This window comes from Cucurbita pepo, chromosome 18 (genome assembly GCF_057944985.1).
Source record: "Cucurbita pepo subsp. pepo isolate OVF chromosome 18, ASM5794498v1, whole genome shotgun sequence".
In the NCBI taxonomy this organism is placed as follows: domain Eukaryota; kingdom Viridiplantae; phylum Streptophyta; class Magnoliopsida; order Cucurbitales; family Cucurbitaceae; genus Cucurbita; species Cucurbita pepo.
The window spans coordinates 5,401,276-5,428,367 of NC_141815.1; the positions used below are offsets into that span (position 1 = coordinate 5,401,276).

Consider the following 27,092-nt stretch of genomic DNA (forward strand, 5'->3'; position numbering starts at 1 on the left):
CATCTTTCTCGAGTTGTAACTTTGCTTCCATCGGATACTTAGTCGAGTTGCACACTGCCATCTTAAATTGCTGCAATAACTTCTTAGCATTGGCCGATTGCTTTAACATGATGCAATCGTTCCTTTGGTCCACTTAAATATCGAGGTAGTATGTGAGTAACTCGAGATCAGTCATCTTAAATTGGAGGATACACAATAACTCTTCAAGCAAGAATAATATCAATCCATTTCTACACCGCTAATGAATGTTTTCATAGAAGATCATGAAGAGAAATAACCTCGGGAAGAGCCTAATTGAAGGAAATCATTTTCAGGCTCAAATTGGAGGTAAGTGTGGAATTCCTGTCTACAGTTAATTTTCCTTCAAATTAAGGATTCATTTAGCTTTCGAGGAAGAAGTTGAGTAACTTTGATGAATGAATTGAGAGCTGAAATGTCGCTGAACAAGTTACCCAAGAGAACGAAAATCTAGTGTTTTGGGTGAGTTGCAAACTGAGAACGATTTCTGGAAATTGAGGTCTAACACTCAAAGACGTTCTTCCAAACTAATTCCTTTAGCTTGAGGAAAGGATATAGAAGGGGTCCCATTAGGAAATCAGGCCTTGAAAATCCCTAGAATCGGCTACCCAATAAAAAAATCCTCTATTTTTGCTCCAACGAGAAATCAGTTCTTGGATGAACTTTGGAAGCGAATATCTTAGGCTACAATCCACGAAAAGGTATGAAATCAATCCCTAGCTCTTCCTTGTAACACAATCTTTAAGTTTCATGAAGAAATTGAGGGGAGAAATGCTGTGAATAGTGTTGTGGAGCTCGAGTTTCAGACGACGGTACAAAGGACACGTGCGTCTTTTTCCTGTCCAGAGGAAGAAGACGATGATGTGGCCGGTCCAGTTTACTGGCCATGTCAACCTAAATTTTGACTTTTCCTTGGGTTTTCTCAATTTAAATCTCCTTCTAGACTAGTTCTCAAGAAAAATCTTATGGTTAAAAAAACTAGACATAATAAGGAGTCTATAGGAAAAAAAATTTGAGGTAATTAAGATACCGGTTGCAGTTACATTTTTTTTTAATGTAACTCGGAGCTGGGTTGTTATATTTTTTTCTTAGGTAATTAGGAGCTAGTTGTGTTTAGGAAACTAGGAGTTGGTCCTAGTTACATTTTTTTAAGATAGAAAGAAGCTGGTCGTGTTTACATTTTTTTGTTCTTTTTTAGTCGGTTTCTTATTTTGTGTTTGTACTATGGCTGTGCAGCATAGTTTTACAAAGCCTAGTTATTATCAAATTCTAGATTTAAAAAATAAGAGGGACATTTTGTAAATCGAACGACCTCTCACCCCTAAGCGAGAATCATAAATGGAGACACAGTTATGGGCAATTAACTTATATTTACTGGGAATTGATCCATAAAGAAAGAGGATATTAATGAAATGTATTTTATTATATTACCTTATAGATCTAGACTTCTGCACAATTTGATTATTCTCACGTTATTTATTCAAAGTAAGGTGTAATGACGGCAGAACGGAGAAATAAACGCTATATGTTTCCATGTCACTTTTGGCCCTTGAGACATTTCACACTCAAATCAAGAATCATACTACTAGACCAACAATCCAAAAAATAGGTTATTGGATTCAAAGTCCAATGCGGGCCGCTAGACCATGAGACCACAAACATTTACAAGATTTATGTGTAATAAATCTCTCAATTTTTAAGACACCTAATTAATGTGGAACTTTATAGACGACCTTGAAAGGGGTTATCAAGTTATTAGTAAGTTTTCACGTTCCGACAAGAGAAGCGGCGACCCTCAAGTGGCCCCCATCTGGCCATACGAGGGTCTAGACAAGTGTTATGATGCGACCGAGGAGGACGGTGCATCATCTAACACACCACACAGAGTGGGCATTGAAGACAAGTCAAGACATAAGGAAGATAGAGAAATCGAATAGACAAGAATGGCAAGGACAGGCTTGTTGAAGGGTCGGGTAGAGTCCCAGGCCTTAACCACGAAAGTCGAGGTTCCGGAAGAAATTTGGGCATGCGGTTCTGGATTTAAGTTCGTCCATATGAAATATGAATGCTCACTAAATTTGGTGTCAATCGCACCATAAGACCATTCGCGCTCAAAATATACTATAGGGGATACCATGATGTCATGGTAATATAGCCATCCTTCCACCAAACCTTCTACCGATAGGAGCCGAAGGTTACGCTGCTCTGTGAAACCAGCCTCACGCGGTTTCCTTCAACTTTAAGGGCCGTGGAAACTGGCCTTTCACCAAAAGCCCACTGACCAACTCCCTACTTGAAATGGACAGGCTGAAGAACAACTCCAACAATCCTAACCAATGGGTGAGCCAACCTCTAACCACTTTGTTGCCCCCGTATGGGTTAAAAGCTCACATTACAAAGCTCGGCGATTTCCTTAAGACAATGACTACTTTATGAAGACTACAACCAATTTTAAATCTATTGATGTGGGATTGTTGTAGCTGAGAACCCTATCATTTTCACCTCCTAAAACATTTTTAAAAATTTACATTCATGAAATCGGAAAAAAAAAGTAGTTGGCAAGCTCGATGTTCTTAGTCCAAGCCACAAAAAATATATGTAATGTAAAAAAAGTGGATGGCAGGCTAAGGCCTATCCAAAGGTTTATATTGGGCCGAGGAGAATCGACCCGCTATCCTTCCACCGACAAGAGCAAGGTTACGCTATCCCTAACCAATGGGTTAGCCAACCTCCAACCACTTTGTTGCCCCCATATGGGTTATAAGCTCACATTACCAAGCTTGGCAATTTCCTTAAGACAATGACTACTTTATGAAGACTACATCCAATTTTAAATCTTTCAATGTGGGATTGTTGTAGCGGAGATATCTATCATATTTACATGTAAAATTCATAAATGCATTGATTCAAAATAAATGGCAAGCTTGATGTCCATAGTCCAAGCCACCAAAAATATATGTAAAAAAAAAAAAGTGGATGTCAGTCTGAGGACTACACAGAGGTTTATATTGGAACTAGGAGAATCGACCCACTATCCTTCCACCGACAAGAGCGGAAGGTTACGCTGCTCTGTGAAACCAACCTCACAGGGTTTCCTTCAACTCTAAGGGGCATGGACACTAGGCTATCGCCCAAAGCCCATAGCCCAACTCCCTGCTTGGAATGGACAGGCCCAAGAACAACTCCAACAACCCTAACCAATGGGCTGAGCCAACCTCCAACCATTTTGTTGCCCCCATATGGGTTACAAGCTCACATTACCAAGCTCGGCGATTTCCTTAAGGCAATGACTACTTTATGAAGACTACATCCAATTTTAAATCTATCAATGTACGTTATGGTAAAATTACTCTCATGCCCCTATGTTGAGATTTTCGAGGACCATGTTATTTATGTATTATGCAAGGCTGGAAAGAAAATATGCATGACTAAAATATGAGCGGGGTAATATGGATAAGTGTGGAACATGATGTAAGAAATTACAAAAATGCCTCTATGAGGAGATTTGTGATAAAGATGATTTATTGTCTTCTGATGTATTAGGAAGGAGGATGAGCTATTGGATCTGTGCTCCGGGTGATTGATGAATGTTATCTCCCTGTTATCTTCTTGAAACCAAGGATGTATCTGACATCCTATAGTGTCCATAGATTTCCTGCTCGAGTTTTTGTTGGGTTTTATGTCCTAAAACTGATAGTTTGTAAACAAAAACATGTTCTGTTTTCAATTCAGTTATTATTGATGTTTATTCAGTAAAGATTGTTATTGAATAAAGTGAATTTTACGATCATTAATCTAAATCCAATAAACTAAGAACACTCTAGCTATAGTATGATTACTTGAACTATATGTAGAGACATAAGAGTGGATCAAGTTCAAGTATATAGTCAAAATGGTCTATAGTACAGGGATAAGGCTGAGTACCTTATTCTGGGGACACTATGGATGCGACCCACTTTTGTACATGATATAAACAATGTGATCACTAAGTTGCACATGCGGAGACATGTGAGTGGCGGCGTCCTATGCAATGAGTATTGCATAAGATCGGACCATGAAAAAAACCACTCTCACTTTATAATGTCGTTTACTGTTGAGACTGATTTTTTCATTCGATGACCTAGGTAACTCGATCTTAATCCTGAGCTAACTATGAACGCCTAATTATTCGGAATTATCCTTAGATTTGCATGGGTGAGACTGGCCCGTGTTCGCCGACTCAATAAGCCTCCCATTTCAAGGGTAAGACTGAGTGAATAGCTGGGGACATAGGGTGGAAGATGGTATTTACTCCTACCTACTTTTAGGGATAGTAGAGAGGATGTTCCCTTAAGTACTGACTCCAGGTCTTGAACAAGAGGCCGACCCTCTCATTGGCCCGAGAGAGATTTGGTTTGGTGGTTGGACCACAAACCAATTGTTCATTAGAGGATCAGTGGGACTTAAGGAACGAGAAGTAATTTTAAGGGTAAAACGGTAAATTGACCCAGCTCTAGTTACGAACAACTTGTGAAGGATCAACTTACTAATCATGGTTATATCAAATGGACAGAAATATATCTATAATGAGGGGAGTGCAACTACTAGGCTATAGTGGAGTGTTCTAATAGTTAACGTAGGTTGGTTAACAAGGTTATTGAGTTTAGCCGGTTAATCTCAGATTGTTGGAGCCCATGATCTGTAGTGTAGGTCCATTAGATCCCCCTGCTAACTCATATCGGACTAAATCTTAGAACAGTGTGACGAGTGAGTTCGAAGTGTTCAAATTTAAATTAGGGAATATATGCTAAATATATACGATATATTTAATCACATTTTTTTTATTTATGAATTAAACAAAAAGAGAGAATTAGAGATATTTAAATAAGATTTAAATATTTTAATTATGAATAGGGATTCATAATCCATATGTGCGGGAATGACATTTGATTTAATGTTAAATATTAATTAAATTGTTTAATTAATAATTTAATATTATTTTAATTTAAATTTAATTATTTAAATGAATCGTTGAAATATCCATGTTTAAGTGAGTGGAATATTGAGTGTCAATATATGATTTAACCAAACTTCCATGTTTGCCGCATAATCCCATCAATTTGAGCTAAATTTTGAGTGTCAAAATTTGGTAATCTCAATTTTGCAAACATGCAAATATAACTCTATAAATAAAAATCTCTCGAAAAACTTTGAGAAAATCTCTCAAAACTCTCTCTTTAAATATACAAAATTCCTATCAAAGTTTAGTCACTCAATGGATTCCACAATCCCGTTCTAAGGCCGAAGAATAGCAGGGAAGACACTAGTGGTAGTTCGAGACTGGTTTGTGAGGAAAAAGGAAATTGAACTAGAAAAGGTTAGTATTCAAACTCATTGAGTTTTAATGATTTTGAACATGCTAGCTAATTTACTATAATTGATGTACTTAGAGTGCCTAAGATCCAAATTGCTTTCGCCCGTGTTATAATAACGTGAAGACGAATGAAAAGATGTACCTACTTTTGCCTGTGTTATAATAACATGGAGACGAATGAAAAGATGTACCTGAATCCAAAATCTAAGATTCAATCTGAGTGTACATGCTAAGGACTAGAGCATCCCCAATATCTTCGGCTGAATTTATAGAATTATCATCATCCTCTTCTGATTTGTGATTCTGCTCCCTCCTTGGTTTTGTACAATCTATCAAAAAGTGACATTTTTCTCCATAACTTCAACACGTCACGTTTGGTCTGTTTCGAAAATTTTCACGGTTCTTTGATTTTGATTGACCTTTGTTTGGGCCATTCGATTTACTTCTTCCACTATGGTCAGCACTAAGAGCACTGCCGGATGAATCTTCAATTTCTCATTTATGAATACTTTCGCTTAGAACTACATCTCGGTTTTCATCGAACTTTAGTTTCTCAAATCCTCGAGAACTGTTGATCACGGCAACAACATTATTCCACGGCTCTGGTAATGATGACATCAAAATCAGTGCCTTCATTTCATCTTCAAAATTAATTTTCACCGAACTCAGTTGACTTACAATCATATTGAATTCGTTTATATGATCAGCAATAGATTCACTTTCAAACATTTGTAGATTGAACTGCCTCCGCATCAAATACACCGTGTTTACAGTCGATGAGTTTTCGTACATATTCGACAACGCCTTCAACAGATCTGATATTGTTTTCTCCTTGATGATGTTAAACGACATATTTCTAAACAACGTCAACCGGATCAACCCTAAGGCCTAGCGATCCTTGAGCTTCCACTGCACTGTGGTCATAGTATCCAGTTTCATCCCAAACAAGGGGTTCATAAAGATCTTTCTGGTATAAATAATCTAAAATTTGCATCTTCCAGAAACCGAAATCGCATCAAACTTCTTAATTCAAATCTTTAAACTTTCCATCTTCGTTGATCGTGGTGAATCTCGCCTAGCTCTGGTATCAGTTGTTCGGATAGCACAACAATGCACACACTCATCAAGATGAACACAAAGTACAAGAGAGAAAAAATTAAGGGAGGAATATTGGCTAAATTTTTTATTGTACACCGAATACTATAGAGAATGAAGAAAATACATTTTGGAAGCCCTGCCTAATAGGATATAATATATATATATACCCGATATGGTATATCTACCATATATATCTCTACCCGATATGAAATATCTACCATATATATATATCAGATCTTTACGAAATATCTATCGTATATCTCTCCACCGAATCTTCACTATAAATAGTCATTCGACTCCATATCCCAACATTCAATATTGTTTACATGACTAAAGTTTACGTAGCATGATATGAGCTCCATATTGAGGTCTAGTAGTTAAATTGGATGTTGGAGCATGTGTATAAGACGAAGAAAGCTCAAAGGAAAAGTGTTGTAGAATCATGGATAGAGCAATTTTGGCCTCAATTATGGCAAAGTTCTGTCCGATGCATATGCGAGGACCCCATCCAAATGGGAAGAATCCAGCTTGATTTTGTGTCGCTTTTGAAACTCCCTCAGCAAATCTGTCGGGATTAAACTCATTTGCATCATCACCCCATAGCTTCTTATCACGATGGATAAGAATAATTGGAAAACTCAACATCACTCCCGCTGGAAAACTCAATTTTTCAAGCTTTGTTTCATTTTGAACAAGACGAGAAAAAAAGGCTACTGGTGGATATAATCTCAAGACTTCGTTCAATATCATAGTAACCTAAATGTTGAGAATATGATAAAGTTTAACGAATGAAATAAAATAAGAATGAAAATACATAAAAGAGAGTGTTACTCACGATTTTTAGGCGATTTAAACCATCAAAATCTGGTTTGTTGTTACCAAACACTTGTAGGACCTCTTCTCTTGCTAGATCTTGCCATCTTGTGTATGAGCTCAATAAAACCATTGTCCAAACTAGTAGCATTGCTGTGGTTTCTTGGCCAGCAAGGTAAAAAACTCTACATTCGTTTACTATGTCTTTGATACTCATTCCGACATCGTTGTTTTCGTGCTCTCGAATTTCTTTCAAATTTGATTGTAAGAGGATGCTTAATAGATCATTATGCATAGCTTCACCTGCCATCATAGCCCTTTGCCTTTTGTTGATAACATTCAAGAGCAACGTTTTTAATTCTTTGCTTATCTTTTTCATTCTATTGTTCGACTTCGTTGGTACAAACCTGCACAAACATTTTAATGAGATGTTATATGAATTTTCATAAATAAGATCCTATATCGATTGGAGAGAGAAATGAGAATTAGTGAGGACGCTGGCTTCAAAGGGCGTGAATTGTGTTAGATCCTAGATTGGTTGGAGAGGGGAACAAAGCATTGTTTTATAAGTGTGTGGAAACCTCTTACTAGCAGACGCATTTTAAAAACTTTGAGGGAAAACCCAAAAGGAAAAGCTCAAAGAGGACAATATCGGCTAGTGGTGGGCTTGAGTTGTTACAAATGATATCTAAGCCAGACACCGGGCGGTGTGCCAACAGACGTTGGGCCCCGAAGGGAGTGGATTGTGAGATTCCACATCAATTGGAGAGAGGAACGAGTGTCAGCGAAGACGCTTGGCCCCGAGGGGGTGGTTATTAGATTCCACATTGGTTGAAGAGAGGAACGAGTGCCAGCGAAGATGTGGGGCCCCGAAGAAGTGTGGACATTGGGCGGTGTGCCAACAAGGACGCTGGGCCTTGAAGAAGGGTGGACACCGGGCGGTATGCCAACGAGGATGCTGGGCCCCGAAGGTGGTGTATTGTGAGATCTCACATCAATTGAAGAGAGGAACGAGTGCCAGCGAGGATGCTAGGCCTCGAAGGAGGTGAATTGTTAGATTCCACATCGGTTGGAGAAAGGAACGAGTATCAACGAGAACGCTGGTTCTCAAAAGGGGTGGATTGTGAGATCCCACATCGATTGGAGAGGGGAACGAAGCATTCTTTATAAAAGTGTGGAAACCTGTTCCTAGTTTTAAAACCCTCTAGCAGAAGTTCGAAAGGAAAACCCTAAAAAAGACTCGTATTCATGTCTAAATTGAATTGAATTGTGCATGAGTTCACCTCCATCCGGGTATGTAAACTGTAGATACAACTTTAACGATTAGATTGATAAGTTGTTTTAGACGTATAAAGATCATTTTTCCTTCTTCATAGCTGCTTCCAAATGCTGTTCGAGAAATCACATCAGCTGCCAAGTTTCCCAAATGAGGCATCACATCCAATTCATAATATCCATCTTTTGAGACAAGTTCTTCCCATTTCCTAATCATCTCAGTGCAACTCTCACACATTGCAGGCACCATGTCCTGTATATAGCAATTTAACCATGTATATGAACAATTAGACTCCCAAAAATATTGTTTATCAAAGTACAATATAGAAGTTTATAGAAGTTTTTGAAATTGCACCAACTTCTAAATCTACTTTTAAACCAATCTAACATGGTTAGTTGGATAGTTGTGTATTAGCCAAACTCCACCGCTAACAGATATTGTCCTCGTTCCGCTTTTACTTTCGAGTTTCCCTTCAAGGTTTCTATAACACTTCCGCTAGCCGATATCGTTCTCCTCCCCAACCGATGTGAGATCTCACAAGCAAATGCGTTTACAAGGGTATGGAAACCTCTCCCTAATAGATGCGTTTTAAAAATCTTGAGGGAAAACCCCAAAGGAAAAACCAAAAAAAAAAAAAAAAAAAAAAAAAACAATATCTCCTAGTTGTGGATTTGGGCGGTTACAAGTAGTATTAGAGCCAGACATCGGCCATTGTACCAACAAGGATGCTGTCTCCGAAAGGGGTGAATTATGAGAACTCACATCGATTGGAGAGAGGAATGAGTGCCAGCGAGAACCCTGTGCCTCAAAGGAGTGAATTGTGAGATCTCACATCGATTGAAGAGATGAACGAGTGTTAGAAGAAAGCATACCTTCAAGTGTTTGAAATGAAAGGCTGGATTGATTATCTTTCTATGCTTAACCCATTTGGGTCCTTCATGATCAGCAAGTCCATCGAAAAGCAACCTTGAAAGAGGGTTGATAGACGGCTTTTGAATATCATGCATTAAAGAAAATGCAGCTTTGAGTTGATCAGGGTCCATGATGTGCACTCTTGGATATGGTCCAATCCACATGAATGAATTCTTTCCTATATTTAATACAAACAACAAACAAACACTTGGAGAATAATTAAACACTTATTTGATAAAAACAAACAAACACGACATACCATATGTGTGGATGGTATGATTCATGGAGGGGATGACACGTGGAGCAATATCATGGGAGAAGTTCATGGGGCTGGATATGGCCTGCTCCCTCATGGCAGCTATGTCCTTGATGTCGCCGGTGAGAAGCCGGTAAGGATTCCCGGCGAAGCCTTGCTTTCTGAGGCACCTCTCAAGCTTCTTCGGCCTCAACCAAATCCAGTTCAAATATCTCCATCCCCATACGGCTAACCACACCACAATCACCGCCAAAATGGAAACCCTAATACTCCCCAATATCTCCATCTAAATAGAGAGAGATTTCTGAATTTTGTGCTTAGCGATGGAAGGAGGACCTATGTTTGCTAATTTATAACCAAAGAAAAGTGCATGCAAACTAATTTGATTCGTGAAATTACAACTTTATCCAATTAAGTTGAGTTTAATATGACATATTTGAAGTTGAATTGATTTTGAGTTTTCAATTTTGTGTCTATTAGGCATATGTTGTATGTTTATGCACGCGGGAACCGTTCGCGTCTACCCATGAGCTTGCTTGCTATCGAGACTAGTTGTAACGACTCAGGCCCACCGCCAGTAGATATTGTCCTATTTGGACTTGCTTTCCCTTTTCGGCTTCCCCTCAAAAATTTTAAAACCCTTATAAATGGTGTTTCGTTCTCCACCCTAACCAATGTGGGATCTCACAATCCATCCCCCTTCGGGGTCCAGCGTCCTCGCTGACACTTGTTTCTTTCTCCAATCGATGTGGGACCCCTACCAAACCATCCCCCTTCGGGACCCAACGTCCTTATTGACACACCGCCTCGTGTCTACCCCCTTCGGGGCTCAGCCTTCTTACTGACACATTGCTCGGTGTCTAGCTCTGATACCATTTGTAATGGTCCAGACCCACCGCTAGCAGATATTGTCCTCTTTGAGCTCCTCTTTTGGGCTTCTTCCATAAGGTTCTTAAAACGTGTTAGTTAAGGAAAGGTTTTCACACTCTTATAAAAGGTGTTTAGTTCTCCACCCCAGCCGACGTGGGGTCTCGTAGTCTCTTAAATTCTTATTTTTTATGTTTAAGTCACACAATTTGTATAGGTTCCATGTAAGAGGTGACGTTTCTTATTTTGTGTAATTGATGGTCGGGAATCTATTAAATTTTTACTTCTTTAGGAATAATTATTTTTCAATATTTCAATTTGGTGTAAAAGATATATTTTAATATTTCTGGTAAATTTATCTTTTTTTGGACATAATTTTATACATTAATTAATGAGGCTATAATAGAACCAATTCCAATCCAATAAGGCCAGCTTGCGTGAACATCTTTTTGTAGGGAATTCAATTGCATATTAGATTTAGGTATTTTGTTTGGTGGTTGTAATCACGTTATCAAATAGATTTTGAAAGAAGATAAGGATAAAAGTCTTTGTTACTAGGAGTTATTAGTTGTTGAGCATTTTTAGGAGAAGTTATTAGTAAGCATTTCTAGGAAGAGTTAGTAGGAGTGAAGCATTTTTAAGAGAAGTTATTAGTCATCGAGAATTTCTACTAGAAGTTACTAGTAGTGGAGCAATGGTAGTAGAAGTTATTAGGTGTGGAACGGATAATTGTTTTTATATAGCCATTAGACGTATATTTTATTTTGAATAAAAAAATATAAAAAATTGAAAAGTATTGTGATTGAAATAATTTAGTACAAAGAAATTTTCACCCAAGTTATCGGGAATACTTATTTCATTTTCTCCTGATTGTGTGCTTTGAATCTATGATGCTGAAATAAATGTTGTCACCGCATAAAGTCTTCGGAAGAGTAACTACGCAGCATGTGGTTGAGGCACATGGGGTAAGGGACAACATGGGTAGACTGAGCAGCTTTCAGGCACATGGGGTCGCTCCACTAGACATTGACGGGACAACATGGGTAGACTGAGTAGCTTTCAGACACATGGGATTGCTCCACTAGACATTGACTATATGGTTTTTTTGGTGGAAAGTCGCTCGTTAACCTTACACAAATGTGTTCATATGAGATGACATTCTATCCTATGAGGTGTGATGAGGTGACACCTTAACTATGATACCAAATGCTCACTACTAAGGCTACGTAAGCGTATTTAGTCAAAGAACATAATAGTAATTCACCTCAGAGATGGGACTTGTAGCTCGACAGATCCACAACGTCAAAAAAATGGTGAATCATCTCTTTTGTACCCTCTTTCCCTTCTTTCTTTCACAGTAAACTCGGATAGTCGGTTTCGGTTCAGTTCTTGATTTCATTAATTTCCTCTCCTGTAAGAGGGGACTTTCTCATGATCTTACGAATCTACAACTCTCTTTACTAAGTGAGACTCTACCCAGATCTAAAGAATTTGCCAAAGAGCCTGAATCTAACTAGTTATTTATATAATTTCTCCTTTTCGTTCGACTTAGGTGGGTGGAGCAATCTTCACTCTCGACAGAATATAAAAGAGGTTTTTCTTTCTTCCTGTGTAGACACCTCAACGAACTCATGTGGACACTCCTTAGCCCGAGGACAATCTCTCTCTCAAATACTAATGTTGGTAAGATAGATGTGAGTTTTTCTTTTCTTTACTGATTCCCCTCTCAATGAAATTTGCCATGTTGCACTAAGTTACTTACGGATGTATGCATGTAGTCCGGGAACACTTTGGGGTGAACACCCATCCGAACAAGTAGGGTCAATAGTTTAGCATTTAGGGTGAGCAGCTAAAGTACCACTTGGAACTTCGAGGCACCCAGAATACTCAAATAGGAGTAGTACGCCCAAATTTCCAAGAGCCTAGAGTAAAGCTCATGAATATGAACGATACTAGCTTAAATTTGCTATAAGAGCCTACAAGTAGGTTTCTTGATGAGTATTTATACTCACCTCTTTTTCCTTTCTTTTCAAGTGTTAGCAAGTTTTTAGTCAGGAGTGCTCCAAAACTATGAGAGGGGTTGTTTTTTTTTTTTGTCAATTCGGTTTTATATTTTGATTTTTTATTTTGTAGTTATATCACAAACTCATTTCTCCCTTTGTAAGAAATTTGAATTGCAACTTCTCATAGTTAGATTTTATTTTGTATTGTTGTGTGGTATGTTTATTTTAATTTGATTTAAACTTAACACTATTTTTGTGTTTTATTTTATTTTCTTGTTGTGTGATATGTTTATTTTAATTTGATTTAAAATTTACACTATTTTTGTGTTTTATTTTATTTTCTTTTGATTTTTGTCTATTTTCATTAAGGTCAAATTTTTTAAGCCTAAAAAAAGCTAGGTCGTGACATGCACACGTTCCAAGCTTGCCACGTGGTGTGTATTGTTTAGCTACTACAAATTTGACTACGTGCGTTCATTCTTCAATAAAATAAGATTCTTCTACGATTAACATCATCTGGACACATTCTGCAAACAGACTACGCTTTTGAGACAAATTGGATTAGGTGGGTAGTCGGTTCGCAGTTCGATTTCTCGGGTCGAACTGCTTAGTGGGTCGTGCACGCCTACTACTTTGCTTGGCCAGCTGCATAGTACCACCCTGTGCTTGACATGTGATCCATCCGTTGCCCACCGCATTCAATGGCTCGTGCCTACCGTGTGTCACCTACACATTTGGAACGATGTCAAATTTACAAGTTTCCTTTTAGGTTTTTAATTCTTTTTTATTTAATAGAAGATTTTCATAACTTCCTCCATATAACTTGAATCAACTTAGTTACTCTTAATCTCTGGTTTACAAACATATCAAACTTGTACCGCTTTAATCTCTCTTTACTAATAAACTATGGAATGACATAAATACGTCAAAAAATAGTCCAAAACTATATATCTTACTATTCTTAATACAAGCGTCTACATCATTTTTCTTTTATCCAAAGTAACTAGGTTTCCTTCTTGAACCTGGTGTGGATTTCCTCCAAAAACAAAACACTAAGAGAAGAGGAAAACTGAAACAAAAAATTTAAAACCAATATTTATTGGTTTTTTGTTTTTTTTATTTTTATTTTTTATCTATTCTTGATGATTGATTCTGGATGGAGATGGAGTTGAGTGACTCAAAAGCCTAGAATGGAAGACTATTGAGCAATTCTTATGAAAGAACTCGAGCCAAGCCGTTTGGATTGAATTTATGGTTTCTTTTCCAATTCTCTCCCGCATCTCTAAACCCTCATTCTCTTTCCTTTTTCCTCTTTCTTTTTATTTCTTACCCATGGTTAGAAAAGTACACTAGTAGACCCCTAATTAGAAAAGAAGGTCAAAATGCCTGTAACAACCTAAATTTCCACATATCTAGAGTCGCCACTAACGTCTCATGCACGTCTATAAAACGGAAATATAACTCTTACATGAACATCATTTATAATGTAAACTTCAAAAACGTTTAAAACAACTTCTTCTCTGGAAAACACAGCCATGGTCTTACGTGTTTAAATACAAAATACTAAAATTTAGAGAAAATAAACACAAATACAAAATAATTTAAAACAATGGAATGCAAAACAACCTATTGTAACTTAAAACTAAGAATTTAAATATGAGTCTACCCTATGCACGTATCACGGTCTCTGCTCGCGATGTCGCCGTCCTCCGTACAAGTCCACCTTGTCTTTACCTGAAAAATGATGTGGCACACGGCCTGAGTATTTCAAAGAATACTCAGTAAGTGGCCCCACTATAGGGGCCATGCAAATGCAAACACATGCAATCATGATTTAGGGATCTATCTCTAATCATCTTAGGGGTGGCCTCCAGTCTCGGACAAATTGGATGTGTAGCACTTCCCTACACACGACTCACACGTACGAGTGTGAATCTCCAGGGCGCTCGCACACCCCCTGGACCCTCTGGTCAAGCTAATCTATAGCGACATCCGGAGGTCAGCAGAACCCCATAGTGTCATGCGCTTCATGAACACCCTCATCTGTGTGCATTCGCGCTCATCATATGGTGCGCGTCCGCACTCATCATCTCTAGGGGAAGTAGCCCTATGCTTATGAACATACAATATGCATGAGATCCCTCTAAATCCATCATAATGTCTCTTCTGACACAACCCTCTAGTCTCATCTCTTTGTTACTCTAGGTAACACATACTCGTTGATATTTTTATTAATATCATTCTCACGCTCTTAGGGTTGTGTCCTATGTCGATCTAACGAGATGATGCAATATGGCACTCATCATCATATAACATGCTCAATATGGAAAACATCATCATATTAAGGTAAACGTCACACAATCATCATACTCATATTGCCACAAAGTGCATCAAACATATCAAGTACGACATTCATCAAAATATATATATACTACGCACATCAAGTATCGTAACCCACACATCATCATAACTCATACATCATCATAACTCATATACCGCATCGTACGACATAGTTCATACGTAACTCATACAATTTTTAGCCTATCCTATAGTAAGGCCACTTACCTGATTAGCTTATACGGTTGTCACCAATTTATCTTTAATGAAAGTTTGATTTTTCCCTTTGTATCCGAGCCAACCTATAAGAATCCATGGCATCAATTTCATGTTCAATTCTCTAACTCTTACAATAGTTCATGTGCTAAACTTCATGCGAGCATTAAAGACTTTGCATGGATAAAGTCTTGGAACGTTATAATATACCTCTAAATAGATATACACATATTATATATATATATTCTATTTATATTAAGATTTCATTTTCTATTTTTTATTTCGATTGACTCCTCTCTTGTCTTTTGATATTCTTTCTTTACTCTGCTTTTTCTCTCCATTTTTGTTCAATACATATTCTTGACCAGTTTTTAATCGATTTTTACTTAATCAATTTTTAATCAATTCTTACTTAATCATATTGTTGGTCAATTCGGATTCATTCTTACTCCCAACTCTTCCCTTTTATTTTTCTCTTCGGGTATTTTTTTTTTTATTTTTTTTATTTTCTAGCCTTCTCTGTATTTTCTCTTTTAGTTGTTCCCTATCCTTTCTATTTTTTTTTCCTGTGTATGCCTTTTCTGTATTTTTTCTTTTACTTCTCTCTATTTTTTTTTCTCTGTATGCCTTCTCTGTATTTTCTTTTTACTTCTTTCCTATTTTTTTTTCTCTGTATGCCTTCTCTGTATTTTCTCTTTTACTTCTTTCCTACTCTCTGTATTTTCTCCTTTACTTCTTTCCTGCTCTCTGTGTTTTCTCCTTTACTTACTGCTTTATTTATTTATTTTTATTTATTTACAGTATTTTGGCCTCTCTACCGTCTTCTCATATTTTGTTTGTATTCTAATTAATTCTTATTTCTAAATTTTTCTTATATGTATTTTCTTTTTTTTTTCTTCCTTTAATTTTGTTAAAATCCAAAATTCACAGATAAATTTTCTTTCCAAATCTTTCCTTTCTTCTTTTCTCCTCACTTTCTTATTTACCTGTTAATTTTTTGTTCTGATTTCTCTTTTACTCTCTGTTTTGTATTTATTTCCTATCTTCCATTTTTCTATTTATTCTGTATTTGCCTCATCTATTCTAGTTATTTTCTATAACCTAACATCATAACCAAAAATCTAAATAACTAGTCAAGAAAACGAGGGATCTAATTCTCAATAATTAGACAAAGGAAAAGAAAAGAAAATCTGATTTGGATAAATAATAAAGAGATCTGAAATATGACTTACGTAATAACAACAAGATCTCTCTCTAAATTAAATCTCCAGCTCTAAATCTTGTTGTTGGTATTTTTTTTTCATTATAGGAACCAATGCATCTCTATTCTGATTTGGGATATTGACTGATGAGTTGGTTGAAGAGAGATAGATGGGAGAGGAAGGAGGGGTTAGTGGAGAGTAGGTTAGGGAAAATTATTATTTTAATTATTTTAATTATTTAATTATTATTATTCTTTTTTTTTGGGTCGTTACATTATCTACCCAAAAAGAACTTTCGTCCTCGAAAGTCTCAAACTCTTGTACTAGCTCAGGATATTTTTCTATTATTTCGTCCTCACAATCCCACGTGGCTTCCTCGCTGTGGTGATTCCGCCACAGTACCTTAACAAACGCAATATTCTTGTTGCGTAAGGTTTTTACTTCTCTAGCTAAGATTTTTACTAGTTTTTCCTTGTAGCTCAAATCTTCATTGAGTTGGAGTGGTTTGTAGTCTATTACGTGGATAGGGTCCGTAATGTACTTCCTCAGCATCGACACATGAAATGCATCGTGTACTCCTGAGTGAACTAGAGGTAGGGCTAACTTATAAGCTACTGGACCAACTCGCTCTAGGGTCTCGAATGGTTCAATGAATTTAGGACTTAACTTGCCCTTACTTTCGAACCTCAAGACATCTTTCATAGGTGCCACCTTGAGGAATACTGGGTCTCCTATCTCAAACTCTAGGCTTCTACGCTTTACATCGGCGTAGCTTTTTCTGTCTACTTTGAGCGATATGCATCCTTGCTCGAATTTTCTAGACAGCCTCATTGGTGAGTCAAACCAGATCGGGTCCTACTAACTCTCTCTCGCCTACTTCGTCCCAGCATAGTGGGGACCTACATCGTTTTTCGTATCGAGCCTCAAACGGTGTCATTTCAATAGTTGCTTGGAAACTGTTATTATACGAGAATTCCATCCGGTGGAGTTTGGAATCCTAACTTCCCTTAAAATCTAGTATGCAAGCGCGTAACATGTCCTCTAGAATTTGGTTTAAACGCTCCATTTGTCCATCTGTTTGGGGTGAAAGGCGATACTAAAGTCGAGGCGGGTACCTAGCGCTTTTTGAAGTCTGAGCTAGAACGCTGACGTAAAGCGTGGGTCCCGATCCAACACTATAGATACTGGGACTCCATGTAGTCTTACTATTTCTTAATACAATAGCCCTTCATCTGAGGTCTTCGAGAATCCATTTACTAGACTCTCAGCTAGCTGGCTTAAGACTTTCTCTAGGTTTGGATCCTCTCGTTGGTAGGCAACCATTCTTTGCCCAAGTGTAGGTTGCACTGTAAGTCGGGTCAGTTATGCTATGACTCTTTCGGTCGCTACAACTATGTTGGCTCCCTCGAATTTTCTTTGTACCCTTACTTTCCTCGTAATGAGGGCCGAAGAGTGGGCCGCCTTTCTACTCAAAGCGTCTGTGACCACATTTGCTTTTCCAGGGTGGTACTGGATATCTACATCGTAGTCCTTCATCAATTCTAACCACCTTCTCTGTCTCATATTTGACTCTTTCTGGGTGAAGAAATATTTAAAATCTTGTGGTTGGTTAAACTTTGAATTTTCTCTCCATACAAGTAGTGTCACCAAATATTCAGCGTGAACACTACAGCGGCAAACTCCAGGTCGTGGGTAGGGTAATTATCTTCGTATTCTTTTAGTTGACGGGACGCGTATGCAACAACTTTACCGTGTTGCATTAACACACATCCTAGTCCATTCTTTAAAGGCATCACTATAGATTACGTACTCTTCTGAGATCTCGGGTATCGTGAGTACCGGGACGGTTACCAATCTCTCTTTTAGGTTTTGGAAGCTTGCCTCACCAGCATCATTTCATATAAATGGTACCCCTTTTCTCGTTAGCTGTGTCAAAGGCGAGGCTATTGTAGCGAAGTCCTACGCGAACCTTCGATAGTATCTCGCTAGTCCTAAGAAACTCTGTACTGATGTTACCGAAGTTGGGCATTCTTACTTCGTGACCGCTTTGACCTTAGTAGGATCTACGGATACTCCGTCCTTTGTCGCCACGTATCCTAGGAAAGAGACTTATCGTAACCAAAATTCACACTTTGAGAACTTGGCATACAACTTGTTCTCTTTTAGGGTGGCTAGGACATTTTAGAGGTGTTCCTGCTGTACCAAGTTTGTTTTTTAGTACACTAGGATGTCATCAATGAGCACAATCACAAAAGTGTCTAGATAGTCCTTGAACACTCGGTTCATTAACTCCATTAACACAGCTGGAGCATTGGTGAGGCCAAATGACACCACCACGAACTTGTAGTGATCATACCTTGTCCTAAATGTTGTCTTTGGTACGTCTTTTTCTTTACTCTTTATTTAATGGTAACCTGATCGCAGATCTATCTTAGAAAATATCGTTGCCTCTCTGAGTTGATCGAATAAGTCTTCTATTCTAGGCAGAGGGTATTTATTCTTTATGGTTCTCTTATTTAACTCTCTGTAATTGATGCACAAATGCATCGATCCATCTTTCTTCTGAACAAACACTGGCGTAGCCCAGGGGATTATGCTAGGTCGAATGAACAATTTATCCCGTAAGTCTTGTAATTGCGCCTTGAGTTCCTTCAACTCTGCTAGCGCCATGCGATAGGGGGCTTTAGAAATAGGCCTAGTTCCCAGCTCGAGTTCGATGATGAAGTCGACCGCTCGGGAAGGGGGTATTCCAGGTAGGTCATCCGGATACACATTTGGGAACTCATTTACGATGGACACGTTTTCTAGGGTTTTTTTTTTTTTTTTTTTTTGCGACATTCTATAATAGCATGGTTTGCAGCTAGTCAATCCATGCCTAGTACTACGTCAAAGTCGGTCATCTTTACTACTATTAGAACTACGCTTAGGGTTTGGTCGGCTACTATTGCTTGGTCATTCCTTACTCTATCCTTAGTTACTACGTCTACCCTCTCAGGGCTGCTTGCTGACCATACATACAATAAGGGTTCTAATTCAAACCCTGTCTCTGATCCCTCTCGAGGTGGGCTCTCTTCAGCCTCACCTCGTCCTCTATCTCTATTAGGAGGTCGTCCCCTTCCTCGTCTTACTCTTTCGCATGGTTTAGGTAGCATGGTTCTAGAAACCAAGATAGCATCTCCAAAGTCTAAGGCTCATTACCTATGAAATATGCTATGCATCACATCTACTAAGTTCACATCATATTGCAAACAAAATCACTCAGTATGCAACACATCACATCATGCTCTTAAATAAATACGTGAAATATCAAAACAATATCAGTAACATTAACATAAAAATGCATGCGAGTTTGAAAACTTTTCTCTTTTCTTATCTTGTGCAAGGCGTACCTGACGGTGACGGGGCATCGACGTTGAGACCATGGAACGTGCCAAGCCTACCTTGTAGGCTAGTCTACAGAATCTAAAACCTAGAGCTCTGATACCAACGGTAACGACCCTAAATTTCTATATATCTAAAGTCGCCACTAACGTCTCATGATCATCTATAAAGCAGAAATATAACTCTTACATGAACATCATTTATAACATAAACTTAAAAAACGTTTAAAACAACTTCTTCTCTGGAAAACACAGCCATGGTCTTACGTGTTTAAATACAAAATACTAAAATTTAGAGAAAATAAAAACAAATACAAAATAATTTAAAACAATGGAATGCAAAACAACCTATTCTAACTTATAACTAAGAATTTAAATAGGAGTCTATAATAGCCCAAAAATAAATAAAGAAATAAACGAATAAAATAATTATAAAATAGTTAAAATAATAATAATAATAAAATAAATAAATTAAAATAAATAAAAAAATCTTTCCCCACTTCTCTCCACTAACCTCTCATCCCTTCCCACAATTATCTCTCCTCAACCTATCCTTATGCCAGCAAGTCACAGTTACAGCAAAAAAAAGAAACAAAAAATCAATAATCGTAAGATTTACTTGAGAAAAAAAAAATGAGAATGACCTTTACTAGATTCACTAGAGATTTTTGTGAAGATAGATCTGATGAACAAGGTATGTATTAAATCTTTATTTTCTTTTATCCTATGTTTTTAGAAATCACTACGAGATCTTCATTGAATTATTACAATGATCTAGCTTTGAGTTAGAAACTAAATGTCAATCATTTATACGATTCTAGTCAATCACGTCAGATTAGTAATATTAGATTAAATTTTTATCAGTAGCCAAATGAATAGATTAAAGATAGAATGGCCAAGAAAACTTTTGAATAGGAAACACTGAGGTAGAAAAGATTTGGAAACAGAGATCACTATAAATTTGGAAGGGATGACAACAGAATTAAAAGGAAACAGATAAAAAAAAAATTAGGGAATTAAAAACCACAAACTAAATATAGAGGGAAAAAGATAAACAAGGGTAAATACAAAGAGTAGTAAAGCCCATAATAATTGAAAAAGCTGTATCTACTTTCAGATAAAAAAAAAGATCAGGAATTAAAAACCACAACTAAATATAGAGGGAAAAAGATGGGTAAATACAGAGAGTTTACAGAGAGTAGTAAAGCCCAGAATAACTTGAAAAAGCTGCATCTACTTTCTTATACAACAGTATGAAAAATAAGATTTTTAATAAAAGTATAATTATAGATATATAACATTTCAGATTTTTAACAATGGACCAATGTAAATTAGAGAAATAATGTTGTAGAGTTCAAACCTGAAACTAATGTCATGGGCTCATATAGGTTGACTCGGATTTCAAAGGACGGAATCAAACTTTAATTAAAGATATATTCGTGACAACGTCTTAAGCTGGCCAGACAAGTGACCTTACTATCGGCATGGTTATATTTGATGTTGACACGTGCCCTGTGGTTCTGCACGTGTCATATATATTGATATGTGTGAATTGTCTGTGGATTGATATGCTTCCTATATGTTATGTTATGTTATAATATGTGGATTGTATGATAATAATTATGGTACGATGTGCTCTAGGAGATGTTTGAGATAGGATACGAGAAGGATGCACAAAACGAAATGTAACGATAGGAGTAAGATACGTTCATGAAACGTTAAGGTTAGGTTACACACCGGAGTGCTATGGATGAGAGAGATTGATGAAAGAATACGGTTAGGTTATGGGTAGAAAGGGATAGGTTTGTGATTGTAACAGCCCAAAAATAAATAAATAAACAAATAAAAATTATTATTATGTATAAAAAATAATAATAATAAATTAATAAATAAGTAAAAAAAAAAAAAAAAAAAACCATTATTCCCTCTTTACTCTCTCGTAAGTCACTTCCCCCATAATCTCTCCTCAACACACCTCAGCAAATGAAACATAAATGAAAAATCTCAGATTTGAGAAAACATCAAATGAAACATAAATGAAAAATCTCAGATTTGAGAAAACAGACATGCCTTGCATCAAATTTATAGGAGATGGGTTGACAGAGATGATCAAGATTTACCTCGGAGAGGGGAGAGAGATTTGAGATTTCTCGTTAAGTTATGTCTCATATCTCCTTTTCTTTTATCCAATTATTTAGTTTTATTTAGCAATTTAATTAGAAAGATACGTCATGATCAATAGCACAAACAAAATAAAATCAATTAAATTGGCCAGAAGTAATCACCAATCTAATTGAAAAAGTAACAAACAAAAATAAAAAGAAAGGATTAAACAGATTTAACTAATCAGAATTTCTTCTCTCCTACAGAAACAAGCACAAAAAGGGTTGAGATTAAGTTTTGTTTTGGTAGGGAGAGATATTTTAAACAGAGAGATAATTAAAAGAATGAAAACATAGTAAGAGACAGAGAGGGAAGACTGTGAATATAATTGAAAATTATCAAGAAAATGTTAAAAGGGTATTAAACACCATCGGAGAAAATAGAATATCTGGTAAATTTTGATGAGTATTAAATGGTTTGTATGAAAATAATACTATAACAAACATATATAAATATTTCAACACCTAACTCAAGCAAAGACCCTAACGTTCAAGACTCTAACGTTCGCATGAAGTATAACACATGAGTCAACATAAATTAGAGAAATAATTTTACAGAGTTCAAACTTGAAACTGATGTCATGGGCTCACATAGGTTGACTTGGAGTTCAATGGACTTTCATCAAGGATAACGACGGAATCGAACTTTCATTAAGGATATATTTGTGACAATGACTTAAGCTAACCAGGTAAGTGACCTTACTATCGGCATGGTTATTTTTGATGTTGACACGTGCCCTGTGGTTCTGCACGTGTCATATATATTGATATGTGTGCATTGTCTGTGGATCGATATGCTTCCTATATGTTATGTTATGTTATAATATATGAATTGTATGATAATAATTATGGTACGATGTGCTCTAGGAGATGTTTGAGATAGGATACGAGAAGGATGCACAAAACAAAATGTAACGATAGGAGTAAGATACGTTCATGAAACGTTAAGGTTAGGTTACATACCGGGGTGCTATGGATAGGAGAGATTGATGAAAGAATACGGTTAGGTTATGGGTAGAAAGGGATAGGTTTGTGATAGATTGATGGAACGATGGCGTTAGGATACGTTCTGGTGATGATATGACTAAGGTACGTTACGTAATGATATTTCTGTGGTAGGTATAAGAACGTTAAGGCTATGGTAAGTTAGAGAACGATATGACTATGAAGTGTTTACGTTATGACTTGGTTATGATATGATACATTGTATGCTAGATTATTGTGCTTAAGTACGAAATCATGTGAACGTGAATGTATGTTATTTATGCTGCTTAGTTGATGTGATATGAATGCATGTGACGATGTGTGGCCTTTGTACGATTATGGCTTGTTGTATGGGTATTGAAATGTAACTGATTGAATTGTATGACATGAAATACGGTAAATTGCATGATACATAACCCCGCTAGGAATATGTATGATATGTAACGATATGAGAATGAGAATGACATGTAAGCATGAAAACGTGACAGGGGGTTATGTTCATTAAATGATGACTATAGGACTAGTGAGACCTCATGCATATTGTGTGATCATGCATTTGGGGGATACCCCTATCCCATCACGAGGGTACGGACGCGTACATCCAAATGGCAGGACAACGATCGTTATGCCCTGCATAGCGCTGTCGTGACGGTTTTAGTTTTAACGGGTCCCGGTGGGCCCCCAAAGCATGCCCACCGGCTAGGGACAGTGGCCCAACGGTGTGCGAACTAGCTGGTGAGCCCATACTCGCACGTATGGGCTGCGTGTAGAGTATATGGTACACGTCCACGATTACCTGTTAGGATTACACCGTAGGGAAAACGAAACGAAACGAAAAAGAAACGAAACGAAACGAAAGATAGGTCCCATCATATTATTGCATGTGATTGTTGCATTTAACCCCAATAGTGGGGTCACTTACTGAGTATTTCTTTAAATACTCAAGCCATGTGCTACTACATTTTTCAGGTTAAGGCAAGGCATTCCTGTACGGCTGACGACGGCATCGCAACTCAAGATCATGGCACATGCATAGGATAGTGGCATTTATATTCTTAGACTTAGGATAGAATAGGATGTTTTAAACTTAAACGCTTATTTATTTTATTTCGAGTCTTTTGTTGTGTCGTTTTAAAGATGTTTTCGAAACACGTAAGTCCATGGCTGTGTTTTAAGATAAAGGTTATGTTTTATGTTATTTAAATGAAGTCTTCTGCATTCAATGTTTATGGTATGTATACAGTAGCGACCTTAAATTAAGTAGAAAATTTCGGGTCGTTACAGTGATAGATTGATGGAACGATGGCGTTAGGATACGTTCTGGTGATGATATGACTAAGGTACGTTACGTAATGATATTTCTGTGGTAGGTATAAGAACGTTAAGGCTATGGTAAGTTAGAGAACGATATGACTATGAAGTGTTTACGTTATGACTTGGTTATGATATGATACATTGTATGCTAGATTATTGTGCTTAAGTACGAAATCATGTGAACGTGAATGTATGTTATTTATGCTGCTTAGTTGATGTGATATGAATGCATGTGACGATGTGTGGCCCTTGTACGATTATGGCTTGTTGTATGGGTATTGAAATGTAACTGATTGAATTGTATGACATGAAATACGGTAAATTGCATGATACATAACCCCGCTAGGAATATGTATGATATGTAACGAAATGAGAATGAGAATGACATGTAAGCATGAAAACGTGACATGGGGTTATGTTCATTAAATGATGACTGTAGGACTAGTGGGATCTCATGCATATTGTGTGATCATGCATTTGGGGGGATACCCCTATCCCATCACGAGGGTACGGACGCGTACATCCAAATGGCAGGACAACGATCGTTATGCCCTGCATAGCGCTGCCGTGACGGTTTTAGTTTTAACGGGTCCCGGTGGGCCCCCAGAGCATGCCCACCGGCTAAGGACAGTGGCCCAGCGGTGTGCGAACTAGCTGGTGAGCCCATACTCGCACGTATGGGCTGCGTGTAGAGTATATGGTACACGTCCACGATTACCTGTTAGGATTACACCGTAGGGAAAACGAAATGAAACGAAACGAAACGAAACGAAATGAAACGAAATGAAACGAAATGAAACGACGAAAAATAGGTCCCATCATTTCATTGCATGTGATTGTTGCATTTAACCCCAATAGTGGGGTCACTTACTGAGTATTTCTTTAAATACTCAAGCCATGTACTACTACATTTTTCAAGTTACGGCAAGGCATCCCTGTACGGCTGACGACGGCATCGCAACTCGAGATCATGGCACATGCATAGGATAGTGGCATTTATTTTCTTAGACTTAGGATAGAATAGGATGTTTTAAACTTAAACGCTTATTTATTTTATTTCTAGTCTTTTGTTGTGTCGTTTTAAAGATTTTTTCGAAACACGTAAGTCCATGGCTGTGTTTTAAGTTAAAGGTTATGCTTTATGGAATTTAAATGAAGTCTTCCGCATTCAATGTCTATGGTACGTATACAGTAGTTAAGTAGAAAATTTTAGGTCGTTACACTACCCTATGCACGTGCCACGGTCTCTGCTCGCGATGCTGCCGTCCTCCGTAAAAGTGCACCTTGCCTTTACCTGAAAAATGATGTGGCACCTGGCCTGAGTATTTCAAAGAATACTCAGTAAGTGGCCCCACTATAGGGACCGTGCAAATACAAACACATGCAATCATTATTTAGGGACCTATCTCTAATCATCTTAGGGGTGGCCTCCTGGACAAATTGGATGTGTACTCCCTACACACGACTGACACGTGCGAGTGTGAATCCCCAGGGCGCTCGCACACCCCCTGGACACTCTGGTCAAGCTAATCTGTAGCGACGTTCGGAGGTCAGCGGAACCCCATAATGTCATGCGCCTCATGAACACCCTCATCTATGTGCATTCGCGCTCATCATATGGTGCGCGTCCGCACTTATCATCTCTAGGGGAAGTAGCCCTATGCTTTTTCAACTCTCTCAAAATGGAATACAATATGCATGAGGTCCCTCTAAATCCATCATAATGTCTCTTCTGACACAACCCTCTAGTCTCATCTCTTTGTTACTCTAGGTAACACATACTCGTGGATATTTATATTAATATCATTTTCACGCTCTTAGGGTTGTGTCCTATGTCGATCTAATGACATGATGCAATATGGCACTCATCATCATATAACATGCTCAATATGGAAAACATTATCATATGAAGGTAAACGTCACACAATCATCATACTCATCATATTGCCACAAAGTGCATCAAACATATCAAGTACGACATTCATCAAAATATATATATACTGCGCACATCAAGTATCGTAACCCACACATCATCATAACTCATATACCGCATCGTACGACATAGTTCATACATCATCGTAACTCATACAATTTTTAGCCTATCCTATAGTAAGGCCACTTACCTGATTAGCTTATACGGCTGTCACCAATTTATCTTTAATGAAAGTTCGATTTTTCCCTTTGTATCCAAGCCAACCTATAAGAATCCATGGCATCAATTTCATGTTCAATTCTCTAACTCTTACCATGGTTCATGTGCTAAACTTCATGCGAGCATTAAAGACTTTGCATGGATAAAGTCTTGGAACCTTATAATATACCTCTAAATAGATATATACATATTATATATATATATTCTATTTATATTAAGATTTCATTTTCTATTTTTTATTTCGAGTGACTCCTCTCTTGTCTTTTGATATTATTTCTGTACTTTGCTTTTTCTCTCAATTTTTGTTCAAGACATATTCTTGACCAATTTTTAATCGACTCTTACTTAATCATATTATTAGTCAATTCGGATCCATTCTTTCTCCCAACTCTTCCCTTTTATTTTTCTCTTCCTCGGTACTTTTTTCTTTTGATTTTGTATTCTGGTTTTCTCTGTATTTTCTCTTTTAGTTTCCAACTCTTCCCTTTTATTTTTCTCTTCGTGGGTACTTTTTTCTTTTGATTTTGTATTATGGCTTTTCTGTATTTTCTCTTTTAGTTCTTCGCTGCCCTTTCTTTTTTTTTTTTCTTTGTATGTCTTTTTTGTTTTTTCTCTTTTACTTCTCTCTATTTTTTTTTTCTCTGGTATGCCGTTCTCTATATTTTATCTTTTAGTTATTTCCTACTCTCTATTTTCTCCTTTACTTCCTTCTCTTTATTTATTTTTTTTTCTTTTACTTGCATTTTTAC

The 27,092-nt window shown here is 37.3% G+C and overlaps 1 protein-coding gene and 2 non-coding genes across 3 annotated transcripts; all 3 read right to left on the reverse strand.

Moving 5' to 3' along the window:
* Nucleotides 1-2,130: 2,130 nt before the first annotated feature.
* On the reverse strand, nt 2,131-2,424 carry LOC147787268 (signal recognition particle RNA). Its single transcript, XR_015414078.1, has one exon.
* Nucleotides 2,425-2,986: 562 nt separating this feature from the next.
* Nucleotides 2,987-3,289, reverse strand: LOC147787269 (signal recognition particle RNA). The gene has a single exon (XR_015414031.1).
* Nucleotides 3,290-6,527: 3,238 nt separating this feature from the next.
* Nucleotides 6,528-10,054, reverse strand: LOC111780186 (cytochrome P450 CYP72A219). Its single transcript, XM_023660517.2, has 5 exons — nt 9,730-10,054; nt 9,431-9,648; nt 8,566-8,810; nt 7,305-7,689; nt 6,528-7,225 (listed from the first exon to the last, which is right to left on the reverse strand). The coding sequence occupies exons 1-5, from the start codon at nt 10,010-10,012 to the stop codon at nt 6,800-6,802; spliced, it is 1,557 nt and encodes a 518-aa protein (XP_023516285.2). The 5' UTR covers nt 10,013-10,054; the 3' UTR covers nt 6,528-6,799.
* Nucleotides 10,055-27,092: the final 17,038 nt, after the last annotated feature.